This window comes from Micromesistius poutassou (assembly GCF_964030765.1).
Source record: "Micromesistius poutassou genome assembly, chromosome: 8".
In the NCBI taxonomy this organism is placed as follows: Eukaryota; Metazoa; Chordata; class Actinopteri; order Gadiformes; family Gadidae; genus Micromesistius; species Micromesistius poutassou.
The window spans coordinates 9547108-9569019 of NC_140278.1; the positions used below are offsets into that span (position 1 = coordinate 9547108).

The window sequence follows — 21912 nt, forward strand, 5'->3', positions numbered from 1 at the left end:
CCATCGTTGTCCTTGGTGAATCAAACTCTGGTCGAGTGTACCCTGACACATTTATCACAATTTAATCTAGATCATGTCGGAGCGTCTGTGCAATTATTCTGACCTCACCACCCCTTCATCCCACCTCACGCTTTATTGGTTCGGCGACCGCATAGAGAGAGAAATATTCTGGAGGCTCTAATCTGAAGAGGCACTGCATTTAGTATTTCTAATTAGGGCTGGGGTCAACTAATTATAGATCAGCTGGAAATCTTTGATTCTTCCCAAATGAGACAAGGTAATAAGTGAAGCTCTCCCACACATTTGTATTATTCTTTCCCATTCTATTGTGCCGTTTTTTTTGGTAACCTTTCCCCACCTCTTCACCATTATTTCCCCCCCTCTCTCTCTCTTTCTCTCTCTCTCTCTCTCTCTCTCTCTCTCTCTCTCTCTCTCTCTCTCTCTCTCTCTCTCTCTCTCTCTCTCTCCCATTCTCATCCATCTTTTTTCTTTCTCTTGTCGAGAGACAGGAACAAAGGCTGGGCCGCGTGCCTGATCTGGCCTGGTATTTAGGAGACTGACGTCAGATGCATGGCTGTGGCCCCTCTCCCTCATTAAGAGAGAGCTGCTGCTTGGTTGAAACCCCCTCGCTGGAGTGTGCAGCAGTAATTGTTAATCAGAGAGGGACAGACAAGAAACCACTCTCTCTTCCAGCCCTCCAGACCTCTGTATGCTCCTGGAAGCCACAAGACTTCTCCCAGTGGGAACGGGATCATAAAGGGTTTTCACAAGCGTGGTTATAGGATTGTCAAAGTATAGTTACACCTGTCACTTTGTGAAATTGCTAAATAGCTGGCGATTATATATTTTTGCACCCACACACAGACAGGACAACGTTCTAAAATGAAATATATGTTTTGTATTAGGGATGGACATGATTAATAGATGATCGATCATTGATCGTTAACAATTTTGTCAATCACGTGATATTTTTATCGATCAAAAGGAGGTTGTGTTGCATAGTGTGAGAACGGAACAACGGAACAGAATTAATTACCGTTTCCCATGTTTAAGAGCACATTGTTTGGCTTTAACAAGCACCGCATAGGACTATAAAAACAGTTGTATGTCTACACGCTAACTGTCTAGTTGGCCTATAAATACTTGTTGGAATAAGGATTTCATTGAGAAAAACATGCTGTATTTTGTATTTTCTACCAACGGGAATTTGGTAGAAAAATAATGATTAAATCGATAATTTTATCGATGATCGATCAAGGACATTTATTAAAATGCCCATCCCTATTTTGTATGCCTCCTAAATTGTAAATTGTGATCTAATTGAGTGAGAGAAACTCACTCACTCATTAACTCACTCCTCTCCTCACCATTACTACCTGTCTTATCCAATCTTTAATTATTTTCTCACTGTATATATGTTTTATAAATTGTAATGTTTTTGATTATTTGTATTGCTTTGTTTCTTCCATTCTTTCCATGCCAATAAAGCCCTTTGAATCTTGAAAGAGAGAAACAGCGAGAAAGGGAGAAGGAGACACACACACACACACACACACACACACACACACACACACAATCAGACACACACACACACACACACACACACACACACACACACACATGCAGAGAGAGTTGTCAATTCAATTCCGGATTCCAGTACCGTACTGCATCTGCTGCTGCTCGGTCCGCGTGGTCTGGATGATTGGTTCTGAATTAGAGTGCTGTTGAAGCAAAATTACATGAAACAATCCCCCCAAAGACTTTTGTCTGCAATCATCTTCAAAAGTGTATTCCTGGAACCTGCCATTGTGTTTGATTATTCTGGGTAATGGGCCCAGGGTGAGATGAGGTCAGGGACCAAAAGGGCTTTCGCTCTCTGTTTTCTTCTCTCCCCTCTCAAGTGTTTTCTGGACGAAGATGATGTGCAACTGTTTGCATGAAGATGATCTTGGTAACAGGTGGAAGAGGCAGAGACGGTGTGTGTGTGTGTGTGTGTGTGTGTGTGTGTGTGTGTGTGTGTGTGTGTGTGTGTTCTCGTTCGTGAATGAGAGAGAAAGAGAGACAGAGTGGAAGAGAATAGGTAAGAGGGAGAGAGAGAGTATTCGAGAATATATTATTTTGAACTTTGTAGCATTTTGTAACAGAGGTAGGATTAACATGTTAAAATCATTCAAGTTTGCAAAATTGTTTGTAAATGTACAAAACCATACTACAACTACAATGGCATGACGTTAGATTGTTTCTGCTTTTCTAGTAGCACAGCCTGATTATATCATTTGTGCTCTGTTGAAAATAAAAACTTGGAAGGAACATGATTGTAGTACAGTACACAAAGTACAGATGGGGAGGGTGGCAGGGTCTGGGCAGCACAAAATGTGTACCTAATATATAAGTAGATCTAGTTTAATTTTGTTTTCTCTAAAGTAATTACACATTTTACATATTAAATATTCCTTCCATGGGTGGATTTTGTAATTTTCAGCTTCCTTGTCCCCATGTACTTATTTAGGTGGATTTTGTAGCTGAAATCATCAACATAATTTCAAACTTGTAGAAGCTTTTGAATTCGGGGAAAATTTTAAGAAAGAATCAAGAATAATTTACTTGAATCGATTGATGCTTAAGAAATGTTTGAACATAATGTTGTTCTTCTAAGCCATCTACAGCTTTTTTGGAATCACCGTGAAACCAAATTATTCTATTGTAGTCTGCGGCAGTGAGGTTTTTAAAAGCAATTATGAGAGCACTTGGACTGAATGGCTGAACAATTCAGTATGCAATGGAATACATTAAAATGACCCCTTTTTAGTTTGACACTTCATAGCTTTTTACATGTCACACTCTGCCTTCGAGTTCAGCAATGACACGGTTGAGCAAGAGGTGGGCTGAGAATACACGGAACAAGAGCACTTCACTGTGGCGACTATACACATTTTTGTGCAAATATACTTACTACTGTGTTCCAGAGCCATTGACTTGTACTAATTCAGCCGAAAACTAAAACTGCGTGGAATAGATTGTCCGGCAGAAAGACATGGGTAGCGGGGGAGTGATGCTCAGGTTCAATGATGACCATGGCATACAAGACAGTTTTAATGTTCTGTCCAGGCAGACCGACATGCATTGCAGGTGCATCGCTGCCTGGGACAATGTGGTGCTTTACATTGTGCTTCATCAGCCTGGGTAGCAGAGAGTCTGTTTGGTCTTTGATGTAATTTGGCATTCACACACACACCCACACACGCATCCACACCTTCACACACACACACACACACACACACACATATATATACACACACACCCACGCACACATACACACACATGCAAACACACACACACACACACACACGTGTGCTTGCACACACACAAACACACACACGCACACACATGCACACGCGCACAAGCACAAGCACATGCACATACATGCATAGATGTGTAGCTGACGGGATGGGGTTCAGTTGTTTTGGATGAAGACTGGTGGTGGTGGGGGGTGGTGTGTGAGATCACAGAGATGTCATTGACTATTTATTTTTGCCCTCCACAATACAACTTCTCATGATACTCCGTAGGGGGGGGGGGGGGAATCAAAGATCCCTTTCATTTCAGCAGCAGCACTCAGCGGCGGTGGATCACAGACCCCATGCCCGCCCACCCCAGCCACACACTTTGCACGCTGGTACCGAGACGTGCTCGTCTAACACTTCACACATCTTCAGACTCTCAAGTTGTTTTCATTCGCTCGGGTCGCCCGCTGCCGGTGATGACGACGATGACGACACTGGTGATGATATCTGCATGACATGGTGTTGTGAAAACACTCGGGGTTGCCCGAGAATGCTCTAATTGTGTCATTGAAAGGCTCAGACTAATTAAGGCCGACAGTCAACCCAGGCTGTGGGCCCTTACAGCTTTGGTTAACGGACACATTCACACGCACACACACACACACACGCACACACACACACACACACACACACACACACACACACACATACACATATATATATATATATATATATATATATATATATATATATATATATATATATATATATATATATATTATTAACCAATTTCGTTTATGATTTTTTATTTTTTATTTCGTGATTCAATAAAAAAAATCCAGTGCTGAGAAACCGAAAGGGGAAAACCATCAGCGGTTCTGTGCGTGCGGGGCGGTAGTTCCCTGCGTCCGCGGGTCCACCTCGCCCCCTGTTGCTTTAAGCAGTGCTTGCTATCGTCCAACAGGAGGCGTGTCTCCCCCACGGCCGGAATGGAAGGCGAGGAAACGCGAGCGAACCGCCTCGGCTCCTCTCTAGGAACAAATTAAATACTTTGTTCTGCTCTTGTTACTCTTGGCTGCGTTTTTTCCCGCTCCCCGTATATTTAAGGTAAGGCTTTCTTTAAATGTCTTCGTTTTTTTTTTTTCTTCGCCCTCCTCCCTTCTGCCGCTATCCCCTTTGCGTTGACACTATGTGGTCCCAGCATGGGCGTTGTTGGCTTTAAACAGGTGATCGAGGGGAGATGACCTGCGTCGCTCTCGGTCTCCGAACGCACTCCCAGCGCCTTGAGCTTTCTCCTTGGGTTTTGGTTAAAGTTTATCGGCGCTTTTTGTTCGTTTTTTTCTTGTCGGATTGGCGCTCTGCTCGTCAAACAATCGCACAGATCGCCTCACGTACGGTGACGACTTGGTAGTTAGTAAAGCGTTCAGGAGATGTGACCTCGTATGTCTCAGCTCGACCTCTATCCGAGACGCTTGTCACCTTGGCGACTTCTCCTTCTTCCCGGGGGTTGATCTCTTTCCATCGTATGTGGCGGGAATGCAATACTTAAATGTAAATCGTAGCTTGTCAGTGCATGGCGGTTTTAATGATCTCCTTCCTTTATGTGAACGATCAGTAGATAATGTGTAATCGGACTGAGAAGTGTACGGCGACAGAAGGCGATGCGCATGCATCTGAAGAGCGCATTACCCACACGAAATCGCCTTTAAATCAACTTTATGATCACAGCATCGCAGCGTTGTGAAAGGGTTCCGCTTAACCGTGGCTCACTGAGACCCCATAGGATCGTTCACCAAATGTGTTCGCTGATGCTGCAAACATCATGCAATAAGGCCTATTTTAAATAGAAAAAAAAAATAGTTTTGCAAAATGTGCCAACTGGGAGCAGGTACCTCTCAAAGGCTTCAAGAAAAACCATGAACTCTTAAATGTTAAATTTATGTTTTTCATTTTTTTTTCATGAATCAAATATCCGTGAATTAGACTACTATAGCTGCTCCTATATTGATTTGACCTCGTGCACATTTATAGCTCGCCGCATATTGTTGCTCAAAAGAAACAGCTCCGTTTGAAGTGTTTTATTTTATAGATTTTATTCCCACTCTAAATTCCACGTTCCCTCTGCGCCGTGGAGCTTTTAGTCGCCATTTATTTTTAATACATTCTCAGCGAATACTTGTGTCATATAGCAGGCCATCGTATGCCTATTAGGCCTATAGGCCTACTCTTTTTTTCTTTTTTTTTTAAGATGGAGTGGGTTAGGCTTTATTGGGAACTTTATAGTCAATAGACGTGAGGGTCCCATGTTCACAGGGCCTGGGGCTAAATGTGTGTTTATGCCATCGCGTTGCCTATATGCAATACCTATACCTATACCTATAATCTGCTGGAATAATTGCTAAGGGATAATAATGGACATTTATTAAAAGTTATTTTCTTAAAACGGGACAATAATATCCCACTTTGGGTGCAAGCAGTGAAAGAACCTAGCACCTTTACTGCCTCCAGAAGGATCAGCGAAAACTCTTTGGTTCTGTGTGGAGAAGGCTTCATGGCGTCGCTATCCAGGGTGCTGAAAACATCTCTCCGCCTGCAGGGAATCTGTGTGCCTTCGCAAAGTTCACCTTCTTAATATTCAATAACATTAAGCGTTTCAGTTGTAATATTTCGATTTATCCTAAAAATTCCCCTAGTTCGAGGGCTTCTGGGGCCTATGCCCCTGGCTTTGAGTCTCTTTCTTAAACTGCGAGAACCTGTACAAGTACTATGACATGCAAGTAGAGGGTTGTTTCAGGGATCTCTGAATATTCTTGTTTTCTCTCAATTTGTTTTGAACACAATTTATGTTATGTTGTGTTATGTTGGCCTGAATGAATTGCATTGGATCCATGCACACTGAATAGACAATCTATCCATTTATCTTTACTTATGGAATGGATCTTTATTATGTTTCATCATGCTGTGATAATGCAGTGCTGTCCTTTTCTCACAAGCCAGTCGATAGGCTGTATATAATTTGCCCGATATTTAACGTATCGCTTACTTCCAATAAAATGTTGATCATAACGCGTAAAAGTAACAGCAAATGAAAAAGAAACAAAACCCAAAAGTATTATTCCATCTATTTGCAAATAAGAACTTGGTTCACAACTGATTGTGAAGCATTGCATGGAAATTGCCTGCTCCCACTGGCAGCTATGCAAACATTTAAATCAAAAAATAAATCAAAAACCTGAATATTGTATCAAGTGCTAGGAGGAAAGTACACTAACGAATACCCCCCCCCCCCCCCCCCCCACACACACACACACATTATTGTGTGTACGGAGGGGAGGATATGAAAAATGTTGCCACCGATATCCTGTCCATCAAGGGGGGCAGAGCACGGCCGGCGATGCCCGAGCGACGAGAGCTGATCTTCACTCCCCTGCTCCTCTCACACTCCTCCTGGCTCCGCGTCAGCTGCTGTACGGCAGTGCAGCAGAACGCGAGCACAGAGAGACCGTCTCTGCCGACCAGAGTTTGAGCTTTACTCACTAGCTCCTCAATATCTCCCCCCCCCTTTCTCTCTCTCTCTTTCTCCAGGTTGCCCGTGGATGGATTTCTTGAAGCTTCGCCCTGCCTACTAACATGGACGCCCCGCCACCCATCAGCTAATAACTCGGGGAAAAGGTGGTCTCTTGGCGCAGTGTGCGGAGCTGTGGACGACGCGGTTGCTTTTACGAATGGATTGGTGGAAACGGGTCGCCCTCTCTCTCTCCTCTCCCGAGTGGCCATGCCGTGATCCTGAACGCCAGGCTGCTTAACGTGAACGGGAAGGAGGAAAAGAAAACAGCGACAGCCAACACTCAATCGTGTGGAGGGGGGGGATATACCGATTCAGGGAATAAATACTGTGCACCCCCACGAGAACCATGAAGACATCCTTCCCATTGATAACTAATGCGAGATTCAGGTGCACCGCGTGGCTTGTTGTGCTGCTCTTACAATGCGTGGGATATTCTCACGGGATGCCACACGTCTTGAGATTCGGTAAGCTGTTTCTTCTTTGGTTATTTGCTCGCTTCTAAAGTTGTCTTCTGGGTTGCAAAAAAAAAGTTATGTCCGTGTGTGTGTGTGTGTGTGTGTGTGTGTGTGTGTGTGTGTGTGTGTGTGTGTGTGTGTGTGTGTGTGTGTGTGTGTGTGTTGTTGGGTCTTACTGTCCCGCTACGTGTCCTTCTTTTATGTGATCCTATGTCAACGCGTAGTAGCGTTCAAACCCACGGACTTCTCGGTGCCAGGATTGGAACACCGTGCGTCGCGCCGTGCGTCGCCACAGCCGCCATGTGCCAACTATTTTATTGTTGGCCCGCCTTTGACACTTCGTTTCACGTCCAGAGCGCAGCGTACGAAAAAAAGTTACAGATGCCAAAAATGCTGAACAATCGTCACACTAAGTGTAAAAGCCAAGGCAACGTGCCTCCTGTGGGAAAATTATTTGCCATTCCGCCAAATTGGCACGCACGCTACAACCTGTTGGCAGCAGGCTACTTTGATTCGGTTGATTATCGCGATAAAGTGCTGTTCGATATTTAGGATTGGACGCTAGAAAACGTTAAGCCCTCCCTCCAACCCCTCCCCTCCCCGTCGTGTGTGTGTGTGTGTGTGTGTGTGTGTGTGTGCGTGTGCGTGTGCGTGTGCGTGTGTGTGTGTGTGTGTGTGTGTGTGGCTGCGTGCTTCCGTGCGTGTAGGCAGATACGAACAGAATGGCTCTGGTTGCCATGTCATTTCATTATTCTTTCTATTGAAGAACATTTTACATTCTTGGATTGTCATTCTTGGATTGTGGGCCGCTTGTCGAACCTTGTACGCCGTGGCTTTAAAGAGCGTATGTCAAGGCAGTCGAATGAAAGATTGTTTTGCGTGTTAGCTCATGCTCATCCCTTGAAATAATTATCGTGTAATAAGATGTTTTGCATTAGTTAATAATGCAATAATAATTTTAATTAGTCTTGAATGTATTTGCTTATGAAGGTCAGAATTCAGATACACGTCCCAGTATCTCCATTGACCTCTCCCTAACAGTAACACACACTCTCACACACACACACACACACACACACACACACACACACACACACACACACACACACACACACACACACACACACATACTTTCAAATTTGAGTACACTTTAGAGTCAATCGTTTCTCTTGTGTCGTAGCCTACTTGCCCCAGACACTCTGAGTGGCCCGTGGTGCAGACGAGCTACATCATTAGACATCACTACTAGAATGCTAATTGGGCAGTAGTGGAGAGGTGTGCACATGTAACTAAAATGATGTTGTGACAGTTTGTTCCACTCGCTGCCTCTTTTTGCAAAGGCAGTGTTATGAAGACGGCATTGGGTGTGACTTAATGAGTTAATTTCAGTGCGTTGTTCCCTGTGTGAGACCAGGAAGGGAGATATTCTCAGGATTCAGTTACTGATTGAAGGTCACTTTCTAATGAGAGATAGAGAGATAGAGAGAGAGACAGAGAGAGAGCCTCACTGGCAGTACATGTTGTTCTATTCTGTTAGAGAAAGTCGCCAGCCAATAAGCTTGAAAAGCTAACATTATGCTACATTCATACACAGCAATAGGCCTTTTCCATTCCTTGAAAATACCTTAATAATTTTCAAATAAATGCAGCTACACCAACAAAACACAGCCAATCGCCTCAACATCCCTTGACTGCTAGATATATAATGAGTTGTGATCAGGATATAAAGTTGCTTGAGTGGGAACAAAATGATCACATCATGGTTATTTGTCTCTTATGCAGGCCTCCATCCAACCGTTATCATTGAAAAGACAACATGGTCCAATTGTTCTTTTGTACTCAAACGGCTGTGAGCTGGTGCAGCATGAGCTACAATTAAAAAATACTACTAGTGGATGTGTGTGGGTGAGTGTATGCATATGTATGTATTTGTATGTGTATAGGTCTCTGTGTGTGGGGGAGAGAGTATTTGTTTTTGTGTCTGTATTTGTATGTATGTGTGTGTGTGTGTCAGAGTATATGTGTTTGTGTGTGTGTGTGTTTTTATATGTTTGTGTTTGGGTGTCTATGTGTGTATGTGTGTGTTTGTGTTTATGGTGTCTGTGTGTGTATATGTATGTGTGTGTGTGTTGGTGGTGTGTGCGTGTGTGTGCTATAAATTAAGTCGCGGAATGCGCAAGGCCCATTTTATTGCGAGAACATCAAGGGGGGCGCATCATTTATCATTCATGAATGTTAGCTGTTATGTATTTGACATAATGTGGAAGACACTCACCAGCATTAATATTAATGCGTGTGAATCACATTGAAACACTGGCGACGTATACTGGTGACAAGCCTGGCCATGTGTGTACCACACACGCTTTCCTCCTTACGCAAAAGAGCAGGCTGTGGAGCATGACATACGCTCCGTGTCAAGGTCAGGAAGCCAGCCTATCAGTTGCATCCCAGACAGTGTCTTCTACGAGGGCTGAACCCCGTTTGACCCCAATTAGAAGCAGCTAATCTAATTTGATAGGACTTTAAGGGTTGATATGGGTTGTCCTTTTCAGGGGAAAATGCAGTGTTTCAAAAACAGCGCTTCCATGCCATGGCACCGGCAACGGTTAGTGAGACTTTGAGGAGGCGCACATACACACACAACGCAAGAGCTGCTGACACTTTCGAGAACAAAAACAACACTATTTCGTCATGATTTTTATTGATTGCTCTGTGTCCGTTGAGACATGGCAGGCAGGTTGCCGATTCGTTTGAAGCAAAATGGAAGAAAAGGATTCGAAAAGGTTTCAACATATCAAAAGTAGTGAGCATATCCCCTGTCCACAGTTGGTAGGCTCTTTTTCCCATATTTTGTGAATCAAAAAAGATGATATATCTTATCAATAATTAATCCATTTCTTTTTTATTCGCTTCCTACCCTCAAATCAAACATAAAACAACTCTGACTTTTTTGTATCTACCTATGAGAGCTAGCACTTAAAGTCCACGCAGAAAGACAAAGGTGACTAAGTGCTGTGCTCACTAGTGCACTCTATACAGGGGCTTCAATTCACTACTTTCGCCTTGGAGTGCCTTTTAATGCATTACATATTCCTAAAGTATAAATATGGCTAATGCCCACGCCATATGGAAATAGAGATCCCTCCGTCAAAGAGGGCATCATAAACTTTGCATTTTAACACTGGACGAAAATATGCCATGCTACTATGATCACATATAAGGTGAATTAATGGTACTAGCACATTTGAGGTGAAAGCAATGGCTGGTTTATGGTGTTGAGATGGGGGTATCAATAAAAGCTTTATCTGTTGCCAGAGGAGTAACATTTGGCCAACACCACTGCTTTTAAATCACATGCCATCAGGTTATAAACCAAAGTCTGAGACCCTATGAAATGGAGAAGTGGCTATTCCAATAGCTTTGTGTTCCCTTAAGGAATTTGCTCAATAAATAACTAAGCCCGCCCATTTCAAGGAGGAAAAGGTCAGATGGAAAACACAGTTCTCTCTCTCACACAAACACAGACACAGACACACAGACACACAGACACACACACACACACACACACACACACACACACACACACACACACACACACACACACACAAACACACGTGCTGTCATCACACACTCACACATGTAAATACATACGGACAGGCACTCTGACGTAGTAGGATAGGGACACCGTGGCCTCACAGTGTTGGCTGAAACCTTGCGTCATTACAATGATGGAAATGCCTGACGCCGCTGCTGTTCCGTTCCATTCATAGGCGATGAGTGTTGAATGACATTACTCAACATTTGTAAGAAAAAGAAGGTGCCTCGCACTACGATTTCCAATAGTAAGAAAGTTTTAATTGGTGATAACGTTTCGGCCTACAAAGGCCTTCATCAGATCACATCGTACATTCAGACAACAAACTATCAGTCATATAGACTAGTTCTAGATTGTTTGATTGAAATCAATCAGAGTCAGCTGATCACTTTCAAAGACGCACCCCTAGGTTGAGGACGACATCAGATAGATCGGACTGGGAGTAGATCTTACCATAGCTTATGGTAATAGAGATAAGAAATACACATTTTTAGTTTTTAGATGTAAAGATTATAAATGCAGTGTATGATAATAAAAAAATCATAGATATACAAAAAATGACATTACAGTTTCCGTTTTCCGAGAGAACATCATAAATAACATCTTTATCCAATCTAAAATATATTAACATAAATATAGTTAAAGGTAACATCTTAAATCATAGTCAATATTTATACCATGAGGTGTACAAGTTTTAAGATTAGAAATTCAGAAATGCTCTCTTCTTGCTCTCTAGATTGCCTCCTCTAGGGGGGAAAGAGACTTTTTCTATACCTATGTATTTTAATGAGGAAACTGGATGGTTGAATTGGGTAAAATGTGCTGCCACTGGAGAGTTTAAGTTTTTACATCTGATTGTGCTGCGATGTTCTGCAATCCAGGTTTTTAGAGCTCTACAAACTCAACATTTACTCAACATTTGAACACAACGATTCTCCTCAGGAATAATGGCGGGGGTAGCCATTTCCTGCCAATAGGCATGTTTGCTGAAACGGAAACACAGCTTCACAGAATCACTTCACAGAATGGCAACATTGGTTATAACATCCTTCAGTTGGAGCTGCTCATCCATGTGATATGTGTGTGACTCTTGCGGTGCCCTTGGCGGCGTGATACTGTGGCAGGAGCCTCTCTCTGCCTCTTCCCCCTGGGAAGATGATTTTCCTGTTAGTTACTTCCTCTTTATCGACCTTACTAACAATCAGATCAGACGCTCCCCAGGTCACCTGCACCTCCCTATCAGGAGGGCATGCTCTGTCTACCTTGCTGTGCCTTTTTATTTATCTGCTTTTTTTTATCTGCCAATGGTTGTCTCTCGCTCTCTCTGTCAATGGTTCTCTCTCTCTCTCTCTCTCTCTCTCTCTCTCTCTCTCTCTCTCTCTCTCTCTCTGTCCATGGTTGTCTCTACTTGTCTGTCCATGGTTGTCTGTCTCTCACGATATAGCCATGGTTATGTCTTTTTCTCTTTCTCTTTCTCTCTTTCTCTCTGTTTGTCTCTCTTTCTATCTGTCCATGGTTGTGTCTACTTTTACCCAGGGTATCTTAACTTCAATTGTCTATATTATATGTTGAGAGGAAGAGCTCTCTCACAACAAGAAACGAATGGCTATTATTGCACAAAGAAGTGCAACGCAAACTGTGAAAACAGTGAAACCTAACCTAACCAGACCCAGCTGCATACATTTCTGCATTGTGTATTTCACTCTGGGCGGGTACTTTTCTTTCTTCTGTATTATTTTCCAATTCTTTGTTTGTCTCTCTCTATCCAGAACAAGGCACTGTTCCAAGTGTGATTGGTAAATGTTAGAAAAATGAATCTTCATACATATTTGAGTTAATTGACTTGCCTTAGTGCTGCCTGTCTGTATTATTGGCTCCCTTGAACTGCGTTCAGCAGTGGTGGCTTTGTATATCTTGCACTGTGGCCTGGCCTACAGCCAACACACTCCCAGTAAATACATTTAATGCTCCTTACAATATTCATATCTCACTCTGCTTGTTTATAGATATAAGAAACTATCTTTGACTGGAAAAATGTGTTACACATAAATAAATAAATAAAATAAAACATCATTATGGAGACTATCAACAAACTATAAAATAAAATAAAAGAAATTGGAGGGCAGAAAGGCTTGGAACTGTGTGAATCATTAAAACAGCTCAGGCAGGAACCGGAGCAGAGAGAGAGAAAGTGTAATAGTGTGTGCGTGTACGTGTCTGCGTCTTGTGTGCATGCATGCATGTGTGTGTGTGTGTATTTTCTGATATGGCTTGCTGTTCAAATGCTATTCCCTCAACCCGGCGAGAAAGCTGGAGGGGGTTCGCCATGATCCGAGCGACATGACCATTTGGACAAGTGTGAAGGAATGTAATAATGCTCCCTCCATGGAAGGCGTTTGATGAATTCCACCCTCAACCAACCATCTCCACAACCCCAAGCCCCTCCAGCGCGTCAGACATTGCTCTGAAAGACATACAGTATATCTGTCCTGCATTTATCGCAATCTGGCCATCTTAAGCTGCCGTTGGTACGCGCTGAGCCGCATTGTGAGCAGCGCCAGAGCGACTCGGAGCACAGTGGAATCTAGAGGTGACTTACCTGGTGTAACAGCGACGCTGCTGACAGAGCACTTTTTTTTCACTTGCACTTGGGGATGTGTCCGGAGGCACAGGCCCTGTTCGCGCCGCGGTAACATGAGCTGTAATATGACATCTGAAGACGCAGCGTCCTTTTACTGTTTTTTCTTTGACCCTGGGCTTCCTGCGCTGTTCCACACACACACACACACACATGCATGCATGCACGCATGCACGCAAATGCATGCACACACACACATACACACACACACGCACGCACGCACGCACACACACAACCACACACACACACATGCATGCACATATACAGATGCACACATACAAACACACACACACACACACACACACACACACATGCACACACACACACACACACACACACACACACATGCTGTCATTGACTGATGTCAGTGTCTTTGAAGTCACCATGGATGACTTGCGGAGGGAGTCCAACTTTAATTTAGTCAGTCAGTCTGTCAACCTGTCAGAAAGACGGGTCAATAAGTTTGCCTGACTATGTCTCTGTTTGTCTGTTTGTGTCTGTATTCCCATCAGTCTCTGTGTTATGGCTAAATCAAATATAGGGCTACATCAGTCTGTTCATAGGACTACATCAGTGTGTTGTATAGGACTACATCAGTGTGTTGTGTAGTGATACATCAGTATGTTTATAGTGCTACATCACCGTGTTGTATAGGGCTACATGATTGTGTTTATTGTGCTACATGATAGTGGTGTGTAAAGGACTACATGGCTTAATCAGTGTGTTGTGTTCTTCAGATGTCTTCATCAGACAGAGGTACAGAGTGGAGCGTATAAAAGGAGCTTTGAAGAGCTCTGATTGAGAATGGCGGAGATGCCTCTCTGAGTCGATAACTCATTTGGTCGGGTTATGAATTAGAATGATCTTGCTGAGGGGAAGGTATAGACGTCCCACATCCTGTCTGCATTGCTAACCCGAAGGGAACTGGAATAAGCATCTGCTTGATAAAAAAAAAGCAAAAAAAAAAACAAATAGGGAGAAATCGATGGCAGGATGCATCGCCACAGGGACAGACACCAACCGCCTCGGTTCAAAAGCACGCGGACCATATCCTTCAGACCTGCTGGCTTTCTGCTGATGCGCCACAAATCCAATCCTCCAAATGTCACATTAAAATTTCAGGCGGTTGAGATTGGGTTGGCACGAGGACGGCCGCACGCTCCCAGGGGTTGGGATTATTCGTCAATAATGTGCTCATTCCCATGGCGCTTCTTTCATTAGCCGCGTTTAGATTGAAGTGTCGTCCATAATGTGTGCGCCGCTGCCGCTACTGTCTGTGAGACCCTTCACATTGTGGATTCTCTGTGGGCGTGTGTCTTTGTGTGTGTGTGTGTCTTTGTGTGTATGTCTGTGGGTCGTCTGGGCCCATCCATGTGAGCACACACTATGTTTTTCACAGTGTGCTCTCTGGGCCCGCGTGCGGTTCTTGTAAGTGCAGCGCACTTGGAGCTACTGGTTGGCTAAACTCTACAGAGTGGTTGACTGTGAGGGGTCAACAGCACCAATGCGCGCTGTGCGGTCGCTATGGTTATTTTGATAATACGCTGACTCTAACCTCTCGGACACATGATAGCATGGAGAGATGTGCTCAGAGAGAGAAGTGGAGCGCCCGGGAGACTGCACGGAGGACAGCGCACGTGGGAGTGCTGCTGTGCTTCCAAACAGCGCCGGGGGAAGAGGGAGAGATGCCTCTTTTGTCCTTTATGTATTCAAATGTATTTCCATTGGAGTGCAAACCCATTGCTAACAGGTTAGCTCATTTATCACAACGCTATAACTTCTATAATTCAGGTCGCCGCGGTGGCAAACGGGACAGTCGACACAAGGATCATCAGGGAAAGAAATACATAAATAAGGTATATAGGATGGAGCATATTAAATAGGTGAATCCCAGCCATTATTTATCCTTCTGAAGCCACTCTCAACCCTCCTTTTTAGTGTCCCATTAATCAGTTCTGTGCAAGGGAATTGAAAGGGGATGTAAAAACAGCAAAGCAGTCACGTGCTCAGGGAGAAAGCCAACAGCCTGTCTTTGTTTTTACGATGAGTTTTTTTATGATTTGTTCTTCAATCCAACACTCACACACACATGCACGCACACACGCACACTCGCACACACACACAGACACAGACACACACACACACACACACACACACACACACACACACACGTCGTCCAGCCAAGTTTCCTTTCAGCCATGGTCCCGGTGCTTACCTGGGTCAGTGGAGGCCTGGCTACAAGAGGAAGCGCCTCTTCAGTCAATGTCTTCCCCCTTTCCAGGGGCCACAAAATATGCATTTTCTATGTGTGTGTTATTTTGGTGGATCCACAAGAGCACTGGGAGCCAGCTTTTTATCAAGCCTCGTTTGCGCTTGTCTGCTTATTACCTCTGTCTGAAACGGTTGTCGGATGTTTGTACGGTTCTATTGCACCGCGCCTTATCGTCTCACAATATCTTATCTTATCTCATCTCTCATTTTGTGTCTACCGTCCTCTTCCTCCGCCTTTGCTCTCTTCATCACATGCCTAGTTGACGCGGGCCCCAGTTGAGAGGAGCGACTGTCTCCCGTTGAGGCAGATTCAAATTCAAACGTTGACTCCAGACGCGACGCCGCCAGGAGGAGTCGCTTCACACCCGGCAGACGGCAGAATAAAGGGGGACGTCCTGGTTCTTCCTGGAAACGCTGCGGCATCACAAAGCACCGGATCAGTGGGCCGTGGGCGGCCATTTTAGCTGGAGGCTGCATAGGCGCTCTATCGTGCCATCTTATCTTTGCTTTTTGGATATGGTGTGTGTGTGTGTGTGTGTGTCTGTGTGTCTGTGTGTGTGGGCTTCGGTTTTGTGTCAGTGTGCCGTTTTTTATGTGCCAGACTGTTGTCATCACTGAATTCCCTGGAGCTGCCAGGCAATTCTCCAGATTTATTTTGTAATATATATTTATATACCTATCCGATCTTTCCTCAATTTCTGGAGGTGGGCGTGGAGAAGACAAGCGTTTTGATAATACGTTATTAAATGTTTCAATTTAACACCGGGTGTGTGTGTTGAGTGTGGGTGTGTGTGTGTGTGTGTGTGTGTGTGTGTGTGTGTGTGTGAGAGAGAGAAGTAGAGTCGGACGCTTTGATGACCCACGGCGTCTTGTCACGTAGATTAGATTTGGCGAGTTTAAGGCAAGGACGGATAGAAATATTGAATGTCAGTCATGTGAAAACGAGACTGACAGAAAGGGGGGCGGGGAAACGAGAGTAGTACGAGCGGGTGTGTGTGTGTGTGTGTGTGTGTGTGTGTGTGTGTGTGTGTGTGTGTGTGTGTGTGTTGGGGGAGGTGGGGGGGGGACTTTTGAGAAATGATTAAAATCAAAGATGAAAAAAAACAGGGAGGCCCTTCAAGAACGAGACAATAAATAAATAAATGTCTCCTCTGAATTAAACATGACGGTAAACGCCATCGGAGTATCGGGACCTCAGACTCACTTCCAGCAGCCGGTAAACTGAGCCAACAGGAACGCTGGCGACGGTCGCCAGGGCGTTTGCCTTGTCAACATGACACACTTTTATTGGTCTGGGACACTGTCTGGGCCAGCCGTGTGCGCCCTTCAGAGAAAATCTGCAAAACATTGAATTACTTGCAATTGAAAACGTTTTGCTTCTTCTTTTTCTTCATTGACATACATTTTTCATGGAACATCTGCATGTACAACAGGCAGATCTCCCTTCTCCTGATGGCGTGTTCGCCGTTATGAGCTGTGACTTCCTGAAGGATGTTAACAAGCATGTGGAGCGTCCGCGGCTCCGGTTATTGGGCTATAACCGGCGCCAAGCCTCATTCAGCATCAAGTCACGCGTACCGTGCACATCCTGCAAGCTGCCTGACACACTCCCAACTACCTCCTACTGTATGTAGATTCAACTCCCTTTCACTGAGGAGGGGGGGGATATGTATGCGCACGCGCGTGTGTGTGTGTGTGTGTGTGTGTGTGTGTGTGTGTGTGTGTGTTGAAATGGCCCTCATGTTTCAATCCGACCCCTGAACTCCCTTTATTTCTCCCTCAAAGACTCCCTCCTGCCGACAGACCTCCCTTGTTTCTCTCCTCTATGTTTGGGTTTGTTGGGCAACAACAGTAGAGGAAGTGTGTGTTGGGCGCCCCCCATGTAACACACGCAGCAGTTATTTCCGCGTGCTCCAGCTTCTTTTCCTTTTTTCCTATCCTCCGTCTGAGTAACGGCTCTTCCACTGTCCGTGATTAGCTATCTGTTAAGCGCACAGAGCCTTCTGGATTTGCTTAATGTTGGCCAGAGGAAGAGTGTTTCATTCTAAATTGGCTGGTGTTGACAGCCTTTTGGTCAATGGTAACATACATCCAGTGGCTGGAGGTGGGAGGACTGAACATGAGGAACCCTAGAAAAAAGGGCAAATGTAGCAAACAAGTGGGGCTATTTCCCTGTGAGGACGGCAATTATCTTAATTGAAAACGCTGGACATGGATTGAAACTGGCAGCCTAATTAATGGTCTCTTTTACAAGAGCACACACCCGAAAACAACAGGCAGAAAAGAAAATACAAAGCCCGTGCTGTGGGCGGATTTATAGCTGCAGCTTATTGGTAAATCAATGTTTTTCCTTTTTCTTTTGTTGCCGTTTTCATGACACATAGTTGTTCATCATTTCTTTTCGCTCAATTGTCATGTGAGAACATGTGAAGATATGAGCACATCTGCAGCTAGGAGTTTTCGTAGTATTGAATTTGTGCCTGTAGAGTTCTGCCAATGTTCTGGCTGTCTGTCTCAGCACACACCGCAAAATAGCACAAAGAGCAAACAGACAAACAAAGAAATGCACACACACCCGTCCCTCCCTCATCCAGTCTCATGCTCGTTCCCATGGGATTGGCACAGTCTGGCAGGCAGGATCTGAACGCCCATGATGCGTCAGCCAAGCTCAGAGGCGGGAGTCCCGGCGACGGAGTCTGGATCAGACCAGACAAGCCAAGAAATAAACAGGCGAAGGATGTCGCCCACTTGCCCCCGTGACATGGCCGCGCCCCCCCCCCCCCCCCCCCCCCCCCCGGAGGCCTTTAAACAAACGGGGCGGTGACCGGGACCTGTGGATGTACTACACACTCAGGACCTGGCCTTCTTGTTCGCCGGGGTTAACGCACCGAAGACAATTGAAGACGTTGAATAATTAAATTCCAGGGCTTGTAAGACATGGGGGATCTATTGCATCACGCTCCTCGCTGCCGTCTCTCACTCCCGAAGGCCCCGGCGAGGACGGCGGAGGGCGGGGGATGATGATTTGTCGATTATCGGAGAGCCGAGAGAGAGGCGCTGGCGCCGAGGCTCGCCGCCGGGGTCCTCTTGTGCAAGCTAATATGGAAGTCCGGGGACGACTTGAAGGGGTGCGCTCTTTCATTACGAGGTGAGAACTGGGACGGCTCTCTGCGGGGCGAACCTGGCCACTTTGAAGGTGACATGACCTCTGTGGCACCGGCCCAGAGATATGACTCACCGAGTTTTAAAGAGGGCATGATCCTCCCCCCCCCCCACATAACAAACTTTTTATCATAGGGAACACAGTACCGCTTCACCTGCCTTGAGTCAACACATCGCCCTGCTTTTTTTAGTTTTGTATTTGATCAGCGACGTGACTTCAAACAGGTCCTCGTGTGCCTTCTGACACCTTGCTATGGTTTATGTCAATATCAGCACGTCGCAATTTGGTCGAAAAGTGACGAAAACGAGACCGTCGTGGGCGGCTCTCGCTCTCTCTTTCTCTCTCTCTCTCTCTGTTTGTATATATATCATACTTCGTCTCTCTTTTATCTCTCTCTCTCTCTCTCCATTTATCTATTTCACTCCCTCTCTCTCTGCTCTATATCTCCCTCTCCTGCTCTCTCCCTCTCTCTCTCTCTCTCTCTCTCTCTCTCTCTCTCTCTCTCTCTCTCTCTCTCTCTCAATATATATATATATATATCTTACTACCTACCTCTCTCTCTCTCTCTATGTAAATCCCTCTCTCCCTCTCTATCTCTATGTATCTCTCTCTATTTATATTCCTCACTCCCTCCCTCTTTCTCTTTCCTATCTTTCATATTTTCCCTCCGTCTCTCTCGGCGCCACACCTTCTTACCTCACTGATGTGAATGTAAAACCTCCCTGGGGGAACAAGGGGCTAAAAAAAGAACGTTTCTATGCACACTTTTCCCTTTTTTTCACCGCCACCACCGGCTTTTTTTTCCCCTGCGTTTTGAGCAGTGAGTGAGCGGGAGTCCACCTTGATGTCAGGTATCAGGCAGTGGCAGGCTGAAGCGAATGATGCAGGGGCGGGGTGCTGTCGGGGAGTCATTCATAATATACTGCAGGTTGGTCACGACAGCTGGTGGCAATGGGGGTGTGTGTGTGTGTGTGTGTGTGTGTGTGTGTGTGTGTGTGTGTGTGTGTGGTGGGCTCTCGAGAAACGTATATTATATAGGAAAAGGAAGTCAGTAAATTGTGTACATCAGATCTCACATCAGAGTGCATGGCAGGAACCCACACAGTGTGGGTGTGTTTTTGTGTGTGTGTGTGTGTGTGTGTGTGTGTGTGTGTGTGGGTGTGTGTGTGTGTGTGTGTGTGTGTGTGTATCAGCGTCTAATAGAACCTACGAGTTCAATGAGCCAGTGCTGTCAGTCCACCATAACAACATGGGCGGGATCCTGCGTTGTCAGAGCTGAGACAGACGCATCGTATTGTGCTCTGATGTTAAGCCTCTCTGTGGTTGAGTGCACGTCTCCTTCTTACCGAGCCCTCCTTCCTCCTGTCTCTCTCTTGTCGACTCCCACTCTCTCTCTCTCTCTGGCTCCCTCCCTCACCACCCGGTCAGTCGTCCCTCCCTTTATCTCATTCCATCCACACCCCTTGCCCCCACCCCCTGTCACCTTTCCTCCCTCTCAGACATCGTGAGCCTCTGACTTCCTGTTTGGACAAACACTTTAGTGGCTTGAGCGGGGCCGGGCGATCGATGGTGCGCGGCCCGGTGCCAAATCAGATTACTTTTGCTCGATTTATAAGCCGGGGTACATCAGAAGAAGAAGAAAAAGGAACGGAAAAAACCCCCCCCGGAAAATATGAAATATTTTATTGTGCCCCCCCCCCCCCCCCCCCCAGTCAACTTATTGTGTTTCATCCCTATTTTTTCTAATCAATTAGTGTTTTAAATCACTGGCACTCATTTTGATGGGGATGAGTTGTTGACTAGCACATTGTTGTACTGTAGTATATCACAGTTTGTCCATTTTTTAATGACATGCCATCATATCTTAGTATATACTGTACATACCACTTCATCATAGTACATACTTGTATGTACAGTACATATACTACATTGATCATAGTACATACTTGTATCGACGTACATGTATCTATCATTGTTCATACTTACGTATCACGTCATGTGTGTACAGTATATCATAGTGAAATAGTGTATCATTGCCCACAGCCCCAGCGTGCCCCTGTGTCCTCTACATCTTAGCCGCTTACCACAAAGCCACCACTGACCTCCAACCACGGGACATGTCTGGTTCGAGATCCCAAAGCCTCGATTCCTTCATCTTTAATACAGTTAAAGATTCAGACACACACACACACACACACACGCACGCACGCACGCACTCATGCACGCACGCACGCACGCACGCACGCACGCACGCACGCACACACACACACACACACACACACACACACACACACACACACACACACACACACAAGCCTCATCCCCTAGCCAACAGCCTCACTGGCACCTGAGACGTGCCATCTGTCTGTCTGTCTGTCTGTCTGTCTGTCTGTCTGTCTGTCTGTCTGGTGCCCTTCATCCAGCAGATCTCATTTTTAGGTCCAGAATCAAGTGTTCAGGTGGACTGATAAACAGATGGCACTCCGGACGGACAGATTTGTGGACAGTGGGGCATAACGTTGGCATTGGAGTGAGAGAGGTTTAGCAGGAGTCAGTGTGTGTTTGTGTGTGTGAGTGTGTGTAAAAAAACAAAATGCCTGTGTTTGGCTCCTTGAGTTTCAAGTGAAAGCACATAAAAGCACACCTCACAGAGATTAATGCTGCAACACATTCCGCATATTTTCTGGGGGGGAGGGTTATGTGGGTGTGTTTGGCTGTGCATCATCGGGCATAATGGAAGATTGGAAAGTGAGGGGTTTGGGGGTTTGGGGGTGTGGTGTTGGTGGGGGGGAGAGTCAAAATAACACCTGCTGTTTCTAAATAGTCCCCGTCCTGTGGTTATCCTGTTCAGTTGAATTGCTGCCAATGAGCTTTTCTGCATAGAGCAAGAGATAACTAGAGAGAGAGGAGGGAGAGATGAAGAGAGAGAGAGAGAGAG

The 21912-nt window shown here is 45.2% G+C and overlaps 1 protein-coding gene across 1 annotated transcript in view; it reads left to right on the forward strand.

The window, feature by feature from the left end:
• Positions 1-6621: 6621 nt before the first annotated feature.
• Positions 6622-21912, forward strand: part of grik2 (glutamate receptor, ionotropic, kainate 2) — a gene marked incomplete at both ends in the record, with an annotated part of 119677 nt that continues 104386 nt past the window's right edge. The window contains one exon of the mRNA XM_084471908.1: positions 6622-6751. Within this exon, the coding sequence (XP_084328034.1) occupies positions 6622-6751 (130 nt within the window). The remainder of the gene's footprint in view (positions 6752-21912) is intronic.